Source organism: Telmatherina bonti, assembly GCF_933228915.1.
Source record: "Telmatherina bonti genome assembly, chromosome: 7".
NCBI classification, from domain to species: Eukaryota; Metazoa; Chordata; class Actinopteri; order Atheriniformes; family Telmatherinidae; genus Telmatherina; species Telmatherina bonti.
This window is the reverse complement of record NC_136625.1, coordinates 37442701-37458550: the sequence shown is the minus strand read 5'-3', so window position 1 is coordinate 37458550 and position 15850 is coordinate 37442701. Positions and strand designations below refer to the sequence as shown.

At 43.9% G+C, this 15850-nt stretch overlaps 1 protein-coding gene across 2 annotated transcripts in view; it reads left to right on the top strand.

Annotated features, from left to right (window-relative positions):
* kcnn1a (potassium intermediate/small conductance calcium-activated channel, subfamily N, member 1a) overlaps nt 1-9539 on the top strand; it is a gene marked incomplete at both ends in the record, with an annotated part of 83656 nt that extends 74117 nt beyond the window's left edge. For both annotated transcript variants that reach the window (XM_079243188.1, XM_079243189.1), the window contains 2 exons: nt 5371-5440; nt 9234-9539. In XM_079243188.1, the coding sequence (XP_079099314.1) occupies nt 5371-5440; nt 9234-9539 (376 nt within the window). The remainder of the gene's footprint in view (nt 1-5370; nt 5441-9233) is intronic.
* Between the last annotated feature and the right edge of the window lie 6311 nt (nt 9540-15850).

Below are 15850 nucleotides of genomic sequence, written 5' to 3'. Positions count from 1 at the left end.
CCCCTCCGACCCTTCTTTACCCTGCGCTTACAGCGACAAGTGTAATGGTTTCACTCGTTTGGTGAATGTTGTGGGGTTAAAACTCTGTACTGTGTTCTGTCCTTGTTCTGCTCGATCACTGCAGAGCTCAGAAGTAAGTTGAGTCTTCTATGTATCCTTCTCCTCCTGTTTCCTCTGCATCCTCCCCCTCCTCTCCATGTCTGCGTTTCACGTGCATGAAAGAAAAAAATGCCAGATGCTGAATTGTTTTGGGTTGTTTTTATTTTCTTTATTGCGTGTTCCATTGACTTCCCTCCCCCTCTCATTTTCCCTTGAATGGAATGAAAACTGCATCAGCATTATGCAGCAGTGGCAATAATGGAGGCTTGTCTGGAGAGAATGTGTGAAAGAAAAAGCTTCACAATGAGCTCGGACCCTTGTTGGACCACCCAACAGTTCATACTCATCTGCAACGCAGTGTTTAATGTTACCCATGATTAATATAGCTGCTCTGTGGGGCTATATTAACATGCATCAACATACCTCATCTGCACTCCTCACATAAAAACACACAAGGCTTTGCAGGTCTGAAGAGGTTGAAATGTTTGCTGTTAATTTGGTTTCTGCTTATATTCCCTTCTGATATTCAACCCCAACCCCTGAAGAATTTATTCGCTTTTAAGAAAGGAAATAAAAACAGAAAACAGACCTCCGGACTCCATCTTATCCTCCCAGTAGAAGATTAGAAACGTGTCAGATGATTAAACTGATTTTCATCTTATGGAAAATATCAATCTGATGCAGCAACACATTGGGTAAGCTCCACCAAAGCTGGAAAGGTTTTAGAGCAACATCTAGTCCCATCTAGACAACGTGTCTTTCAGGGAAGACCTTGCAGATTTCAGCAGGACAATGGTAAACCACATACTGCATCCAATTCAACACCATGGGTTCATGAGGTCAAGAACTTTCGCCAGTACAAAATATCTGGAGCATTGTGAAAGCAGAAATCCAGGAACAAGGTCCAGGACTGTAGAACAACGAGAATTCAGGATAAGATAAGATAAGACCAGAATGTGATATTCCACTTCCTAAATCACCAGCAACTCGTCTCCTCACTTCCCAAAAGTTCACAGATAGTTGTTTAAAAAGCAGGGGATGGTAAATGGTTTATAAATACACTTTAACAGCTGCTAACGATGCTAAACATCCCCTTCGAACTACTTTTTACACACTTTTAACAGGTACTAACAATGCTAAATGTCACCCTGGAACTACTTTTTACACAATTTAACAGCTGCTAACAATGCTAAAACATTACCCTGAAACTACTTTTTACACACTTTAACAGCTGCTAACGATGCTAAACATCCCCTTGGAACTACTTTTTACACACTTTTAACAGGTACTAACAATGCTAAATGTCACCCTGGAACTACTTTTTACACAATTTAACAGCTGCTAACAATGCTAAAACATTACCCTGAAACTACTTTTTACACAATTTAACAGCTGCTAACGATGCTAAACATCCCCCTGGAACTACTTTTTACACACTTTAACAGCTGCTAATGATGCTAAACATCCCCCTGGAACTACTTTTTACACATTTTAACAGCTGCTAATGATGTTAAACATCCCCTTGGAACTACTTTTTACACACTTTAACAGCTGCTATGCTAAACATTACCCTGGAACTACTTTTCTACACACTTTAACAGCTGCTAACAATGCTAAATGTCACCCTGAAACTACTTCATACACACTTTAACAGCTTCTAACAATGCTAAACATCATCCTGGAACTACTTTTTACACAATTTTACAGCTACTAATGATACTAAACATCACCCTGGAACTACTTTTTACACATTTTAACAGCTGCTAATGATGTTAAACATCACCCTGCAACTACTTTTTACACACTTTAACAGCTGCTATGCTAAACATTACCCTGGAACTACTTTTCTACACACTTTAACAGCTGCTAACTATGCTAAATGTCACCCTGAAACTACTTCATACACACTTTAACAGCTTCTAACAATGCTAAACATCATCCTGGAACTACTTTTTACACAATTTTACAGCTACTAATGATACTAAACATCACCCTGGAACTACTTTTCATACACTTGAACAACTGCTAACAAGACTATACATCACTTTGGACCTACTTTAACTACATGCTAACAGCTGCTAACAATGCTAAATATCACCCTGGAACTACTTGTTATAGATGTGTTGCTGCATTGGATTCACTATTAACTCATTCAGTGTCCTTCAGTCTCAGACAGATGAAACCTGAAAGATGCCTCAACCAACAGTGAGATGTGTCTCACATCAGCCAGTCCATATTTTGATTCAATGATCAATGAACCAACAGCATTGATCCATGTTAGGAAATTAAACAGACGTGGAAAGAGGAATAAATTGTGGGAATGCCCAGGTGTTTTGTGTAAAGTCAGACTTTTCTTACATTATCATAACTCGTATACAGAAGTGATGTTTTTGAATCAGCTGTAATATCATCTTGTATTGATCGCTGAATCATGATCCAGATCTAATCAGCATCACATCACAACTAGCGTTAACCACTGTGTGAGTATGATGTGATTTACGGTTTATTTTTGACCAGCATCATGTTTTATCTGTGGCATCGCTCACACACATAAGCTCATGATGCTTAAACGCATTCACACATCCTGCAACACAGACGCTGAGCTCACATCCCATCATGCACAGTCGTCATGGTCACTGCACGCTTACTGAATGACCAGTGTGGATAAATGAAGTCATAGCACTGACAGACGGCATGCTATGTTCCTCCTTTTCCATGTCTTCCATTTGGTTGGGAAGAGATGGGATTTTTTTATTACCAGCAGGAATTGGGGTTTTTACATGGAAGCATACTGCATTCTTCATGGATAACCTGCATCTGTCCACGAAATACAGATTTTTAACTGAGATCTTTTCTCTTTTGGGCTGAAACTAGAGGTGGGTGATTTGACAAAATGATGGTATGAAAATCACAATCCTCCCCTTGAGCTCATCAAAACCAGAGATCTGTTTTCTCCGATTTTCTCAGAAATGTCTGAGTGGATGTGATGATCCTCGATGCTACCTGACGTTCTGCTTCCTATATGGGATCCTTTAAACAGTCGGTCCGACTGACTGAATCAGTCAGATGATGTCAACATCACACAGAAAACTATCACTTTGTATCATGTATCAGAGGTATCACTAATACCCTGAGAACCTGTAGAAATGTTCAATTAAATAAAAAAATTTTAATTAATTTTTGTTTTTGTTTATTTGTTTGTTTGTTTATATATTTGGTTGCACATTTAATTTTAATTTTTTTGTTTCATTAAATTCTGTTTGATGATTTTATTTTATTTTATTTTATTTTATTTTATTTTATTTTATGTTCTACAGTCATTTAGCAAACACTTTTATCCAAACTTATAAAACAGCAACAAAATAGCAACTTACTTATGAGAGTGAGACACAAGCACAAAATAAAACGGTAGACGACGTCGTTAGGTAGGTGCAAGTTGGACTGCTGCGAGTCCAGTTGGACACAGGTGTTGCCATGTAGTGCTATAGGCTGTTTTATTTTATTGTTTATTTTTCATTTTTTTTATTTTAGTTAAATCCATGTTTAAATTAATTTGTTTTCTTTTATTTAGCTTCCTTTTTGTTGCTTTTTTCTTTTTTTTTTTTTACTACAATGAAAGGTCATTTCCACTGTTTGTATTTATGATCACAGCTTATTGGAAGATGTGAACGTAGTTCAGCTGGTATATCAATGGTTTTATAATTTGTCTCAGTTCTTTTTCCACCAGAATATTTTATTTTATTTTATAAGGGAAAGGAATGGATTAACTTAATCTGCTGCGGGGAAGTTTATGTTGACTTGCTCCGGTGTGATCTTAAGGTCGTCCCAACCAGCTGAAATGTTCATAATCATAGTTTGTACCTACTTTTAAATTAGCCTTATAATGTCAACCTGTAAAACATGGTGAAAAGGTGTAAAGTTTCAACTTTGCAGAAGGTATCATCCTTGTTTCTATTAGTTGATTAGCTCCTCATTAAGATAAAAGGAAGGTGATTGGACAGACACCTGAATGGACTTCCATCGTGAGACATTAGATCGAGACTGACGTACGTGCTTGACAGAAAGAAAACGCCTTTTCTCACATCTTGGTTGGGTTAAAACATAACATGGATAATGCTTATCTCAAAAATACATTCTTTTTACAATGTAACTTCACCTTCAGGAATGCTACATTACCATGTTACATGTAAACACAGAACATTGTTTCATTTGTATAAGAGTGCAACTGCCACCATGACAGATGCCATTATTGCCCTCAACATGTTGTTATTGCCACAACGTGCATTACATGTTCATTTAAACATATGACCACATTTACATGGAGGACAGTTTCTGCTAGAGGAGCTAGAATACCTGTGCACATACACAATATGTAGGATTTAACTACTTCTACTTTATATCAGAGGTGTATAAAGTAAAAGTAGAAGTAAAAGTAAGGAGGAGTCCTGCCATGTTTTTGGATCTATTGATGCATTTAATACAGGTGATTTTACCAACAGGCTCGTCTAGCTGAGTTATTAAATTCACCTGTTTTAGTGACTGGTTGGAAAAAAGCTACCAGACAGGACTTCTACTTTCTACTTCTACTTTATACCTCTCTGCTTGATTCCTACCCACCAGAAGTGGGCAGAAGCACGTTGCAAATGCATCGGCGACTTCCAGGTTGTTTGGTATTTTATTAGCGGGAACATCAGGAACCAGGAAGTACAATTTAATATTTACAGTTTGTTTAATCTAAAAAGGCTCCTGAGTACAAGTAGCAGTACTCTGGAAGGTATTTCCCCTAAGTGGAATGTGAGAATGTCTCATCGCCCACCCCTTCCTTAAATATCTTTCCTCATTTTAGCACTAATCTTCAGCAGCTGAAAGTTTGGCTGCAGGCGGCACACCGTAAATCATAAAAAAAAACCGGTTGAACATGGGTGTAGTATGCTTCTGTAACTGCATGTTTTGGTTGGTTTGTACTTTTCAGGACCAGGAATGCTTGCTTAAAATACACATCTATTCATACTGTATATATACATAAATACATATATACAGTATACATTTGCACAGATATGTGGATTTTGTTTGCAGTGCATGTCTCTTTCTTGATCATCGATAAGAGATATATCCTGATAAGATGTATTTTTCTTCTTTTCCTCTGTTGGCCTCCTTTTATCCCTCTAACCTGTTCCACTCCTGCAAACCACACATCCTCCTTCCCTACTCAACCTGTTACCTCCCATTTCCCTCCTTATCCGGCTCATCCTTCCCTTTGCCTGCACTCAGACTGCGCAGCGTGAAGATGGAGCAGAGGAAACTCAACGATCAGGCCAACACCTTGGTGGACCTAGCGAAGGCAAGTCCAGCAGATCACCGGTTCACTGCTTTTATTAAAGTTTATTATATGTCATTTATAACAACATATGTCCTCCTGTACAAACAATACCTGACAGACAAAGTCCAGTTTAATCCAGGTCATACTGGCCAAAATAGAATTCTAATACAACAAATCCATTATAGTATCCACATGAGTCCAGTTTATAATAATCATGTTCATATAACCCTTCCTTGAGCCGCCTACTTATTGTGGTGGAGGGGTTTGTGTGTCCTAACGATCCTAGTGACTATATTGTCAGGGACTCTAGGGGAGGGACCAGACCAAGTGCAGCTCAAAGGCCCCTGTGAAGAGGAAAAACTTTAGAGCAAAGGTTCCCTTGCCTGGACACAGGTCACCAGCCCCCCCCCCCCCCCCCCCCCCCCCCCCCCCCCCCCCCCCGCCCCCGGAAAAAGGCCTGGGAATGGGGCACATGTCTTTGTCAACGGGGCCCAAATGGGTAACATGTGGTCTCACCACCTGCGGGAAGGACTGTAGGCGTCAGGTGCAATGGGAACTGGGCAGCAGCCAAAGGCAGGGACCCTGGCAAGCCGATCCTTGGTGCAGAAACTAGCTCTAGGGATGTGGAATGACACCTCCCTGAGGGGAAGGAGCCTGAGTTTTTGGACGAGGTTGAGCGTCTCTGCCTACATATAGTTTGAACTCACCTTGATTCGGCTTCGGCTCTGGAACCAATGTTGTCAAGATGGGCTGGAACCAGTGTTGTCAAGATGGGCTGGAACCAATGTCATCAAGATGGGCTGGAACCAGTGTTGTCAAGATGGGCTGGAACCAATGTCGTCAAGATGGGCTGGAACCAGTGTTGTCAAGATGGGCTGGAACCAATGTCATCAAGATGGGCTGGAACCAGTGTCGTCAAGATGGGCTGGAACCAATGTCATCAAGATGGGCTGGAACCAGTGTTGTCAAGATGGGCTGGAACCAATGTCATCAAGATGGGCTGGAACCAGTGTTGTCAAGATGGGCTGGAACCAGTGTTGTCAAGATGGGCTGGAACCAATGTCATCAAGATGGGCTGGAACCAATGTTGTCAAGATGGGCTGGAACCAGTGTTGTCAAGATGGGCTGGAACCAGTGTTGTCAAGATGGGCTGGAACCAATGTCATCAAGATGGGCTGGAACCAGTGTCGTCAAGATGGGCTGGAACCAATGTCATCAAGATGGGCTGGAACCAGTGTCGTCAAGATGGGCTGGAACCAATGTCATCAAGATGGGCTGGAACCAGTGTCGTCAAGATGGGCTGGAACCAATGTCATCAAGATGGGCTGGAACCAGTGTCGTCAAGATGGGCTGGAACCAGTGTCATCAAGATGGGCTGGAACCAGTGTTGTCAACATGGGCTGGGCCTTCTGCCACTCTGGAATTGCTCCCGGTGAGAGGTGCCGAGCAGATGTTGGCATTCTCATTGCCCCCTGACTTGGTGCCTGTACATTGGGGTTTACCCCAGTGGATGAGAGGATAGTCTCCCTCCACCTTCAGGTGGGGAATGGATCCTGACTCTTGTTTGTGCTTATGCACCGAACAGCAGCTCATAGTTTCCACCCTTTCCGCAGTCCTCGGAGGCAGTGTAGGAAGTGGGGACACACTTGGTCTACTGGTGAACTTCAATGCTCACATGGGCAACAACAGTGCCCCCTGGAGGGGCGTGACTGGAAGGCATGCCCCTACTCCCAATGGAACTTTGTTTTTGGACTTCTGTGCTCGTGATGGATGGTCCGTAACAAACACCATGTTTAAGCATAAGAGTGTCCATATGTGCACTTTGCAAGTATTGGACACTTGGGTAAGGGGGGAGGGGGCTGTCAACTGAACACCACCTGGTGGTGAGTTGGTTCAGGTGGTGGGGGAGGATGCCGGTCACAGCTGGAGAGCTCACACGTGTTGTGAGGGCCTGCTGGGAACTTCTGGTGGAGTCCCCTGTCAGAGCGAGCTTCAACCATGTCCTGAGTGAGGCGGGGGACATCGAGTCCGAGTGGACTATGTTTTGTGCCTCTGTTGTTAAAGTGCCCATCTGGAGTTGTGGCCATTGTAGCGGTAATCCCAGAACTCGTTGGCGGACACCAGCAGTGAGGGATGCCGTCAAGCTGAAGAAGAAGTCCGATCAAGCCTTTTAGGCCTGTGGGTTGAATGAGTGATAATGATGCTAAATGTTTCTACATGGACAGTATAAACAGAGCAGAGAGAAGCCCAGTGCATCATGGGACATCTCCCAGTAGCCTCAGCGTATAGCAGCAGAACTGTGCTTTCTGAAACCAGACTAGGATCTGGTTCCGCTTTCTGAAGCCAGACTAGGATCTGGTTCCACTTTCTGAAACCAGACTAGGATCTGGTTCCGCTTTCTGAAGCCAGACTAGGATCTGGTTCCGCTTTCTGAAGCCAGACTAGGATCTGGTTCCGCTTTCTGAAACCAGACTAGGATCTGGTTCCGCTTCCTGAGGCCAGACTGGGATCCGGTCTTGCTTCCTGAAGCCAGACTGGGATCCGGTCTTGCTTCCTGAAGCCAGACTGGGATCTGGTTGATAATTTCAGGGCTTGTAATCATGAAAACATGCTTTATTTTTCCAGGATCCTGCTGCCTGCTTTATATTCCGTTAAACTGCTGAATCAGAAACAGCTGATCAGCACGTGTACAACCTTGATCAGATCAGCTGCTGCACATCTGGAAAGCCATGAATTCATGTCTGATGCTGGAGGAAACATCTCAGCAGACCTCGGTTTATGTCCATATGGACACATCTGCTTGCTCATTCACACAAATCATCATTCAACAGTTTCAGCCAAAGACCAAATTCTTAGTGAGAAAAACTCCTTTTAACGCTTGAAGACGGAGCTGACGGCACAGAAAAAGTCATGTCTCAGTAGTTTGTGTCCTGCTGACCTGCTGCAGCACAGAGAGGTTCAAAGGAAGCTGCATTACTGGAGCTGCTATTGATGTGGATGGCATTTGCACTCCAGAGTGTATTATAGCAGCTTCTAAGGCCGACCCCTTTAATGTGTGTTTACTTGGCCTTACTGTTCCCAGTGGTCAGATCTATCTGTGAGGACCCCACAGTAGTTCAACAGCTCTGTTTTCAGCCCCACAGAGAGAAAACTCTTTGATTTTATATATATATGAATATATCTTTTACACACGACCCGGTACCAGAAAGTCCTGATGAAGAGGAAGACCTGGTACCAGAAGGTTCTGATGAAGAGGAAGACCTGGTACCAGAAGGTTCTGATGAAGAGGAAGACCGGTACCAGAAGGTCCTGATGAAGAGGAAGATCTGGTACCAGAAGGTCCTGAATAAAAGGATGACCCATCACGAGAAGGTGGACCTGATGACCTGGTACCAGACCTGGTTCTGGGGTAAACATCAGGTCCAGATTGGGTTTTGAGTGGAAGAGACGATACTGAAATAATTTCTTGAAGGAGTCCCTGTAGATCACAGTTCCTGCAAGTCACCAGAAGTGCAGACTGCAGGAGTCGTCTGTGGACCGGAGCTGCCGGCTGTTAAATCCATCAGAAGATAAAATCAGCGCTGATGTCCTGAAACTATTCTCCTGTTTCTACGAGCAGACGGTGTTTCTTTCTCCTTATCCTGATTTAATAAATGTGAAGTGAGGAGATTTGTGACGATGAAGGCTTTTCTGTCCTCTCTCTCCAGCTGTTGAAGCTGCCGCCTGCAGCTCTCACCAGTCTCCATGTCAGGTCTTTGTTTTCTCTCTCTTGCTGTCTCCCAACATGCCCGTGTTTCTTTCTGTCCTCCATCAGACCCAGAATGTGATGTATGACCTGGTGTCGGAGCTCCAGGAGCGCAGCGAGGAGTTGGACAAGCGCATTGGGACGCTGGAGGACAAGCTGGACTCTGTGACAGGCAGCTTGCAGGCACTGCCCTGCCTCATCTCCCAAGCCATAACCCAGCAGCAGCAGGACTTCCTGGACGGCTTCGTTCACCGCTTCCGGCCCGCTTCTCTAGCATCGGAGCGCTCCGAACGCTCCGAGCGATCCTGGACTTCCACCGCCCGTAGGCGGCGCTCTCCCTCCACAGCACCACACACCTCTTCTGACAGCGGATAACCAGCCGCGCTCCGGTCCAGCATCCACCTGCAGGTCCACGTCTGGACTATGATGAACCCATATCTTGACCCGTACCTGGTCCTCTCCTCTTTCATCATTCCACATCAACCGGACCGCCGTTCCTCCGTGGCAAGGCGTGGCCAGAGCTACTCGCTAAGAACAAGCTGAGGCAAACAGACTAAACACAGAAAACAGACAAATGCATCCAACAGCAGAAAAGATGAAACTACAGTGGAGATAAGTAGAGATGTGCTTTATGTTTTAGCCATTGTGTGGCTGTTCAACTTAGCTTTTTTGTAAAAGCCCTTGTATAGTTAAAGTGACTGAGTTCAGGGTCGCTGGGTGAGAGCTGGCCATCACAGCGGAGAGGGGAGGTCGGTCTGCGCGCCGGAGGACATCCGTCCACCCATCTGTCTCTTTGTCCAGCGAGGAGACAAGCCACACGAGCAGATAGTTTGCCAGAGGTGAGGGTGGGCGAGGCGCGTGGCGCTAACGGGATGCACATGGCATTACTACTAGGTAGGAAAAATGTACACGTTTGCCAACTTCAAGGTGTCGGCTTCCCTGTTCTTACCGAGGGGAAAACACAGCGACGATCTTTTTTAGTTACATGTGATTTTTCAGTGCCTGAATGTATAAATAGTAGAAGGTTATTTAATTACTAATTTCCGAGCTTTTTTACAATGTTTCCGGTCTGATACAGCATTGCATTCCTTTTTCAGATACATTCCTCTCCAAAAATGTAAAGGAAATGTCTTAACGTGATGCATAACGTTGCCTCCATAACACTGCGACTCTTGTCACACCTTGTTTTCCTGTTTCTACAAGTTCACTTTTAGTCAATGATGCACACAACGATGAAACGTGACGTCGTCTACCTGTCTCACCGCGTCTAATTCGAGCTTCCTGTGGTCTGGGAACGACGCGGCGTGAAGCCTGACGGGAAACACGCTGAACTAAACAGCAAGCCGGCTCTTTTGCATGGTCATGATGACGAAAGATCACATCTTCTTGTTTTATGTTACTTCTGTTTGTTTGTTGCTCTTTCGTCTTGTTTTTCTTTCTTTTCCATGTTTTTACGACATTTGCTTTTTTATGACGAGGACATTTAGCATTTTTAGAGTTGCAGAAGCTAGAGAGTTGCAGTAATTCTGTAATGCATTCCTTGTTTAGAATATGAGATGAGGAAAAAGATCACTGATAAAAATAATCCTGAAAAGATAGAAATAAAAATGCTGATCAAACTTTTATTGGTGACAGAACCGTGAATTGATCACTCACCAAATATAAAATCTCTTTCTGGCTTTCTTGCTGACTATCTGACTGTTATCATACGTCTGCACTGTAAATATGAGATAAGCTTTAATTAGCTGGACTGACTGCTTCAGTCTGAAGGTTTAGTCTTTCACTGAGTTTCGGTCTAATGTATAACATTTAATTAATGATTTTCAAAACAATCTGCTAAATAAAAGGGTGAATTTATGTGTTTCCATCCGGTAATTAATGAAATTCTCAAACTGATTCTTCACTTATGATTAGCTAAATTTTAGCATCTGTGACGACTCTTTTATTCCACAACGTCTAAAAACCTGCTGCAATGCTCTTTATTATGTAGATAAAAACAGAATGCAGAGATCTGCAAACCTCATGAGCCAGTATTTCTCCTGAGACATGTATCAGATGTTTGACAAACAGGAAAAAAAATTAGGTTGTACTTCAGAAAAACAGCTGAACATCCAGCTTGTCAGCAACAGAACAGAGTCTCTAAGAACGCACATTCAGGAGGTCTGGGCTCCTGCTTGGTCTGGTCCGCTGATGTTGCCATGCTGTTACTGGATTGTTTCACTGACTACGTTCACACTACAGGCTGAAGTCGCTTAAATCCGGTGTTTGAGCCCCGATGCGACATGTAACCGATCTTTTCATAACAGTCTGAACGACACAGATCTGATGTTTTCCAATACGACCCAGGTCGCTTGGATATGTGGTCCTAAATCTGATATGTATCTGATCTTTTGCCATGAGACTTCAGTCTGAACGGTCAGACCGACCGACGCGTCATCGACACGCGACAAACGTCAGTATTCTGCGTTTGTTGTTTATGAACTCTTTATCTGGAAATGCGCTCACATCACTCTCCGTTAATCTGCGACTTCGTACCCAAACGTTTCTCTCGACAGCTGTTGCTGCCACAGCTCCACAAAGACCAAAACTTTTACTTTCCTCTTCTGTAAACGTCTCCTTAAAACGAACCCATTCACAACGTTGTGGCTACGGTTGGACAAAATGCTCTGCTGCCATCCATATTTACCTCTGCAAACACAAAGACGTCACACGCACGTCGCCGTGTCTTCTAGGCATGCGGGACGCTTCTGGTGCACATGAGGTTCATACAGGAGATCACATACAAGTCCCATTAGATCCGAAATGTGAACGGACTTTCAAAAAAAATTCAGATTTCACAAAAACATCCGATATGAGCAGCAAGCCCTGCAGTGTGAACGTAGCCATTTAGTCTTCTAATGCTCAGCTCACGTCAAAACCATCCCTCATAGCTCCGAATGTGGGAGGGGAGGTCTATGTCACCGGGTCCCACAGAAAGCCACCAACCTGCATCTCCAGGCTCCAGAAGGGGGCCACTGTGACCCCTAATAAAAGCAAGGGAAACTTTGAATCTGTGGTTTTTGTGATAGTTCAGGAATGAGGGCCTGCCCCAAGTGGAGGAGTCACTGTATGTCGGGGTCTTGTTCAGGAGTGAAGAAAGGATGGAGCGTGACATCCACAGGAGAATGGGTGTGGCTTTTACAGTGATGTGGACTCGGTCTGTCCTGCTGAAAGAGTTGAGCTGAAAGGAGAAGATCTGGATTTACTGCCCATCTATCTTCCTGCCGTCACCGAGCATCACCAGCTGTAGAGACCCAAAGAGCCAGAACATAAACACCAGCGTCTGAAATGAGTTTCCTCAACAAGGTGTCTGGACTCTCCCTTACAGGTAGAAGCTCAGTCATCCAGGGGGACATCAGAGTAGAACTGCTGCGTCTACATACCCAGAGGAGCCAGAAAAGGATCAAACATCTGGTCAGAATTTCTCCTGGACGCCTCCCTGGTGATGTGTTCTCAACACATCCCACCAGGAGGAGACCCCGAGGAAGACCCAGCACACACTGGAGGGGAGTTCATCAGCTAGGACTGCCTCAGGATTTTCCCAGAGAATGATGGATGGATGGATATATGGATAGATCAAGTGGCAACCTCCCGCGGTTAAAAGTGAAGCCCAGCAAAAGTGCCATAATCTGCAGTTCCCCCTTCATCCACTAGGTGCGGCAAAACAGAGCGAATCCCCATGTTAAAAAGACCAACCTCACAGCAGAAATAAACATGATTACAGCAGAAATAAACATGTTAACCACATATATAAACATATTTACAGCCTGGTACAAAAGTCCATTTTCGGTTTAATAGTGTAACTTAGCTTTCACCCGCTTAACTCCGTTAGCTGGTTAGCTCCTGTTATCTCAATTAGCTCTTAGCTACAGAAAGGTCAGAGTTCACTCGATGTCAATCACCCACCGCCACGCTCACAGCCCCACCCCTCTCAGCTCCACCTCTTTGCCCATTTTTGTATTTTGCGGGAGAGACAACACCCATGCCTCTGCCAAGATGGGGATGGTAGGAACCGCCCACCGAGCTTCAATTCAGCTCTTCAGAAACCTACAGGTGACATCACGGAGGCTCCGCCCATCTCTTATATACAGTCTATGGGATAGATCCATATTCTGGTGTCTTCTGGATCTCCACAGGAGGTAAAATGCAATTGAAAATGCAATAAAACATTTACTTTGTAAATAGTGTCTGAACTCTACCCAAAAAATGGGCGGAGTCTCTGTGACGTCACCCATAGGTTTCTCAAGACCTGAAAAGTGCTTCCCACTATCACCATCTTGCCAGCATCACGCATGTCGTCACTCGAGAAAATAAAAAAAACAGGCACAGAGGTGGAGCAGAGGGGGGGATGGGATTGTGGGGGTGGATGATTGGCACCCATCAAACTGAGTTGCCTGTTGCCGACAGCAAACCAAGCCAAACGGAATCTAACCAGTAATGGAGGTTGGCGGGCTAAAGCTAAGGAGTGCTGTTAGCCAGATGAAAATTACAGTTCTGCTACACCCTGCCTTCTTGCTGCCAGATACTGATACCTGTCAGTCAAGAGGACAACAAGGAATTTTAAGTAACATTTAAATAACAGATGAACGCTTAAGGGGTTAACTGCAATTTGCTGCTTTGTCTGAGCACGTACAAAAACACCCAACTGTAAGGAGTAACTGAAGACCCGGAAATTCAACCTCACACAGGTGTAAATGTTTTAATAGAAGTTGATTTATTGATAATGACTAAAATCGAGATTGATAAGGAGAACCTGGAACAATCCGGTGGCATAGGGTAGAAGTGCATTCCAAGACAGCACTGCTCTGGAATCTGTAAAGACTCCAACAAACAGTCCAACATCCAATACCGTGGTCAAGGCAATGATCATACACAGAGAAGCAGACATAAGACTACTAGCCAAGTAGGGCCAGGTGAGAATCTGTGGTTGTTCAGAGCAGGAGGTGATGTCCAGGCAAACACAGGACAAGAAGGATCCGATGTGTGCAGGCAAGACAATGATAATCTGGGGACGGTACCTAGTCGATAACTGGAAGACCGAAACAGAGATAAATGCTGGATCTGGACCAGGCAAAAGTTGTTAACCATCCGGCAGGGAAGCAGAGACTGGAGAGGGTTTAAGTAGGGCAAGACACATGTGAGCAGAGGCAGCAACCAGGGAAGTCCAGGAGGAACAAATTAACTTGATTAAGAAAGTAGAGGTCTGGCATGAGCCATAACATCCAGCTGCTTTTTCTATTTGCGTTAGCCTTAAGATGATCTGTACATAAACGTGGATGTTCATCTCAAATAATGTCATACGTTTTCATCCTCATACTTCCATTTGTCTTTTGCTTTGCCATGGTTGTTAAGTCAGTTCATCCACTAGCGGGCAGTGCTGAGTTCTGACACCAGTTAGTAATGGTAATGCACCGCTAGAATGTTGTTTACAACCGTCCAAAAACACCAGAAGAAGAATAAAACCATGGCTGTGTGCAAAAGTCCACGCTATTCCCTAACCCCCCATTTTCTACACAGGGCCACACGACATAGCACACAGCATAGTGCACTCCTTCTGTTAGCGATTCTGACACAAAGTTAGTTATCTTCAGATCACGTGACTACAGACTGTCACCACGGCAACCACGTCATTCCAAATCAAATCCAAACTCGTGTAAAAAATTAAATGTTCTTCTATTCTGTTTGTATCCCTGTTTTTGTTGCATATTTATTCAACAATAGAATGAATTATCCATAGTTTTTTTCTTTACCTGCTTTGACATTCATGTCACTCGCACTACTTTAAACTCATGTCCACAAAGCATTGTGGTCTATATAACCCCTCTAGTGATTATTGATGTTGAAGCTTTTTCAACTTCTCTCGACACTGCTGAAAACTCCATTGCTAGCCGTAGACATTGAGTCAGAAAACTCTTGATAGATTTTTTTCATTTCGAGTCGCTCCATCTAGTTCCCTCTGTATCCTTTCCTCAGCAACCAAGCAAAGAAATGTCTCCACCTCAGGGTTGAACCACGAAACAGACTTTTGTTGCATCATTGCTTGTTGTAATGTAAACAACTTGCGAGTTGGAGTCGCTCTTCCAGTGATGCCACTCCCTGACCCCTGATTGGCCGTGCCCCTGACCAATAGTGGCATGCAGTCTGGCGACGTCACACAACCCGACTCAGCTCGCTTAGAACCTGGGCTGTGGAGTTACAAAAAAAGTACCGGTAAACTGGTACAAAAGCCGAGTGGGAAACCCTACAAACCGAGCCGAGGCGAGTTAAGTTGAGACGAGCTGATACTGGAAAAGGACCATAAGAAGGAAATAGGGTGGACTTTCAGATGCAGACCATTAAGTTTCTTTTACTGTTCTTTACTTCTTCTTCTTCTGTTGCTTTTATCTGGCGGATTCTGTATCTCTTTCTCTTCCTCTGGTTTGTCTTTACTGGTTGTGTGTCAGAAAACTCAACACTGCCTGTGGTTTTGGTGGTATTGTTGCATGTTTTGCATCTAGTGACAGATAGCAAAGCTCCTTGAAAATGGACCAAATCACAAATGTAACCGACACAGGAGAAGGATGAAACTGTCTGTGTGCGTAGCAGAAATTGATCTTTAGGCTTTGCACTGTTGCTGATGAAATATTGGTTTATAATATGATGTTTTT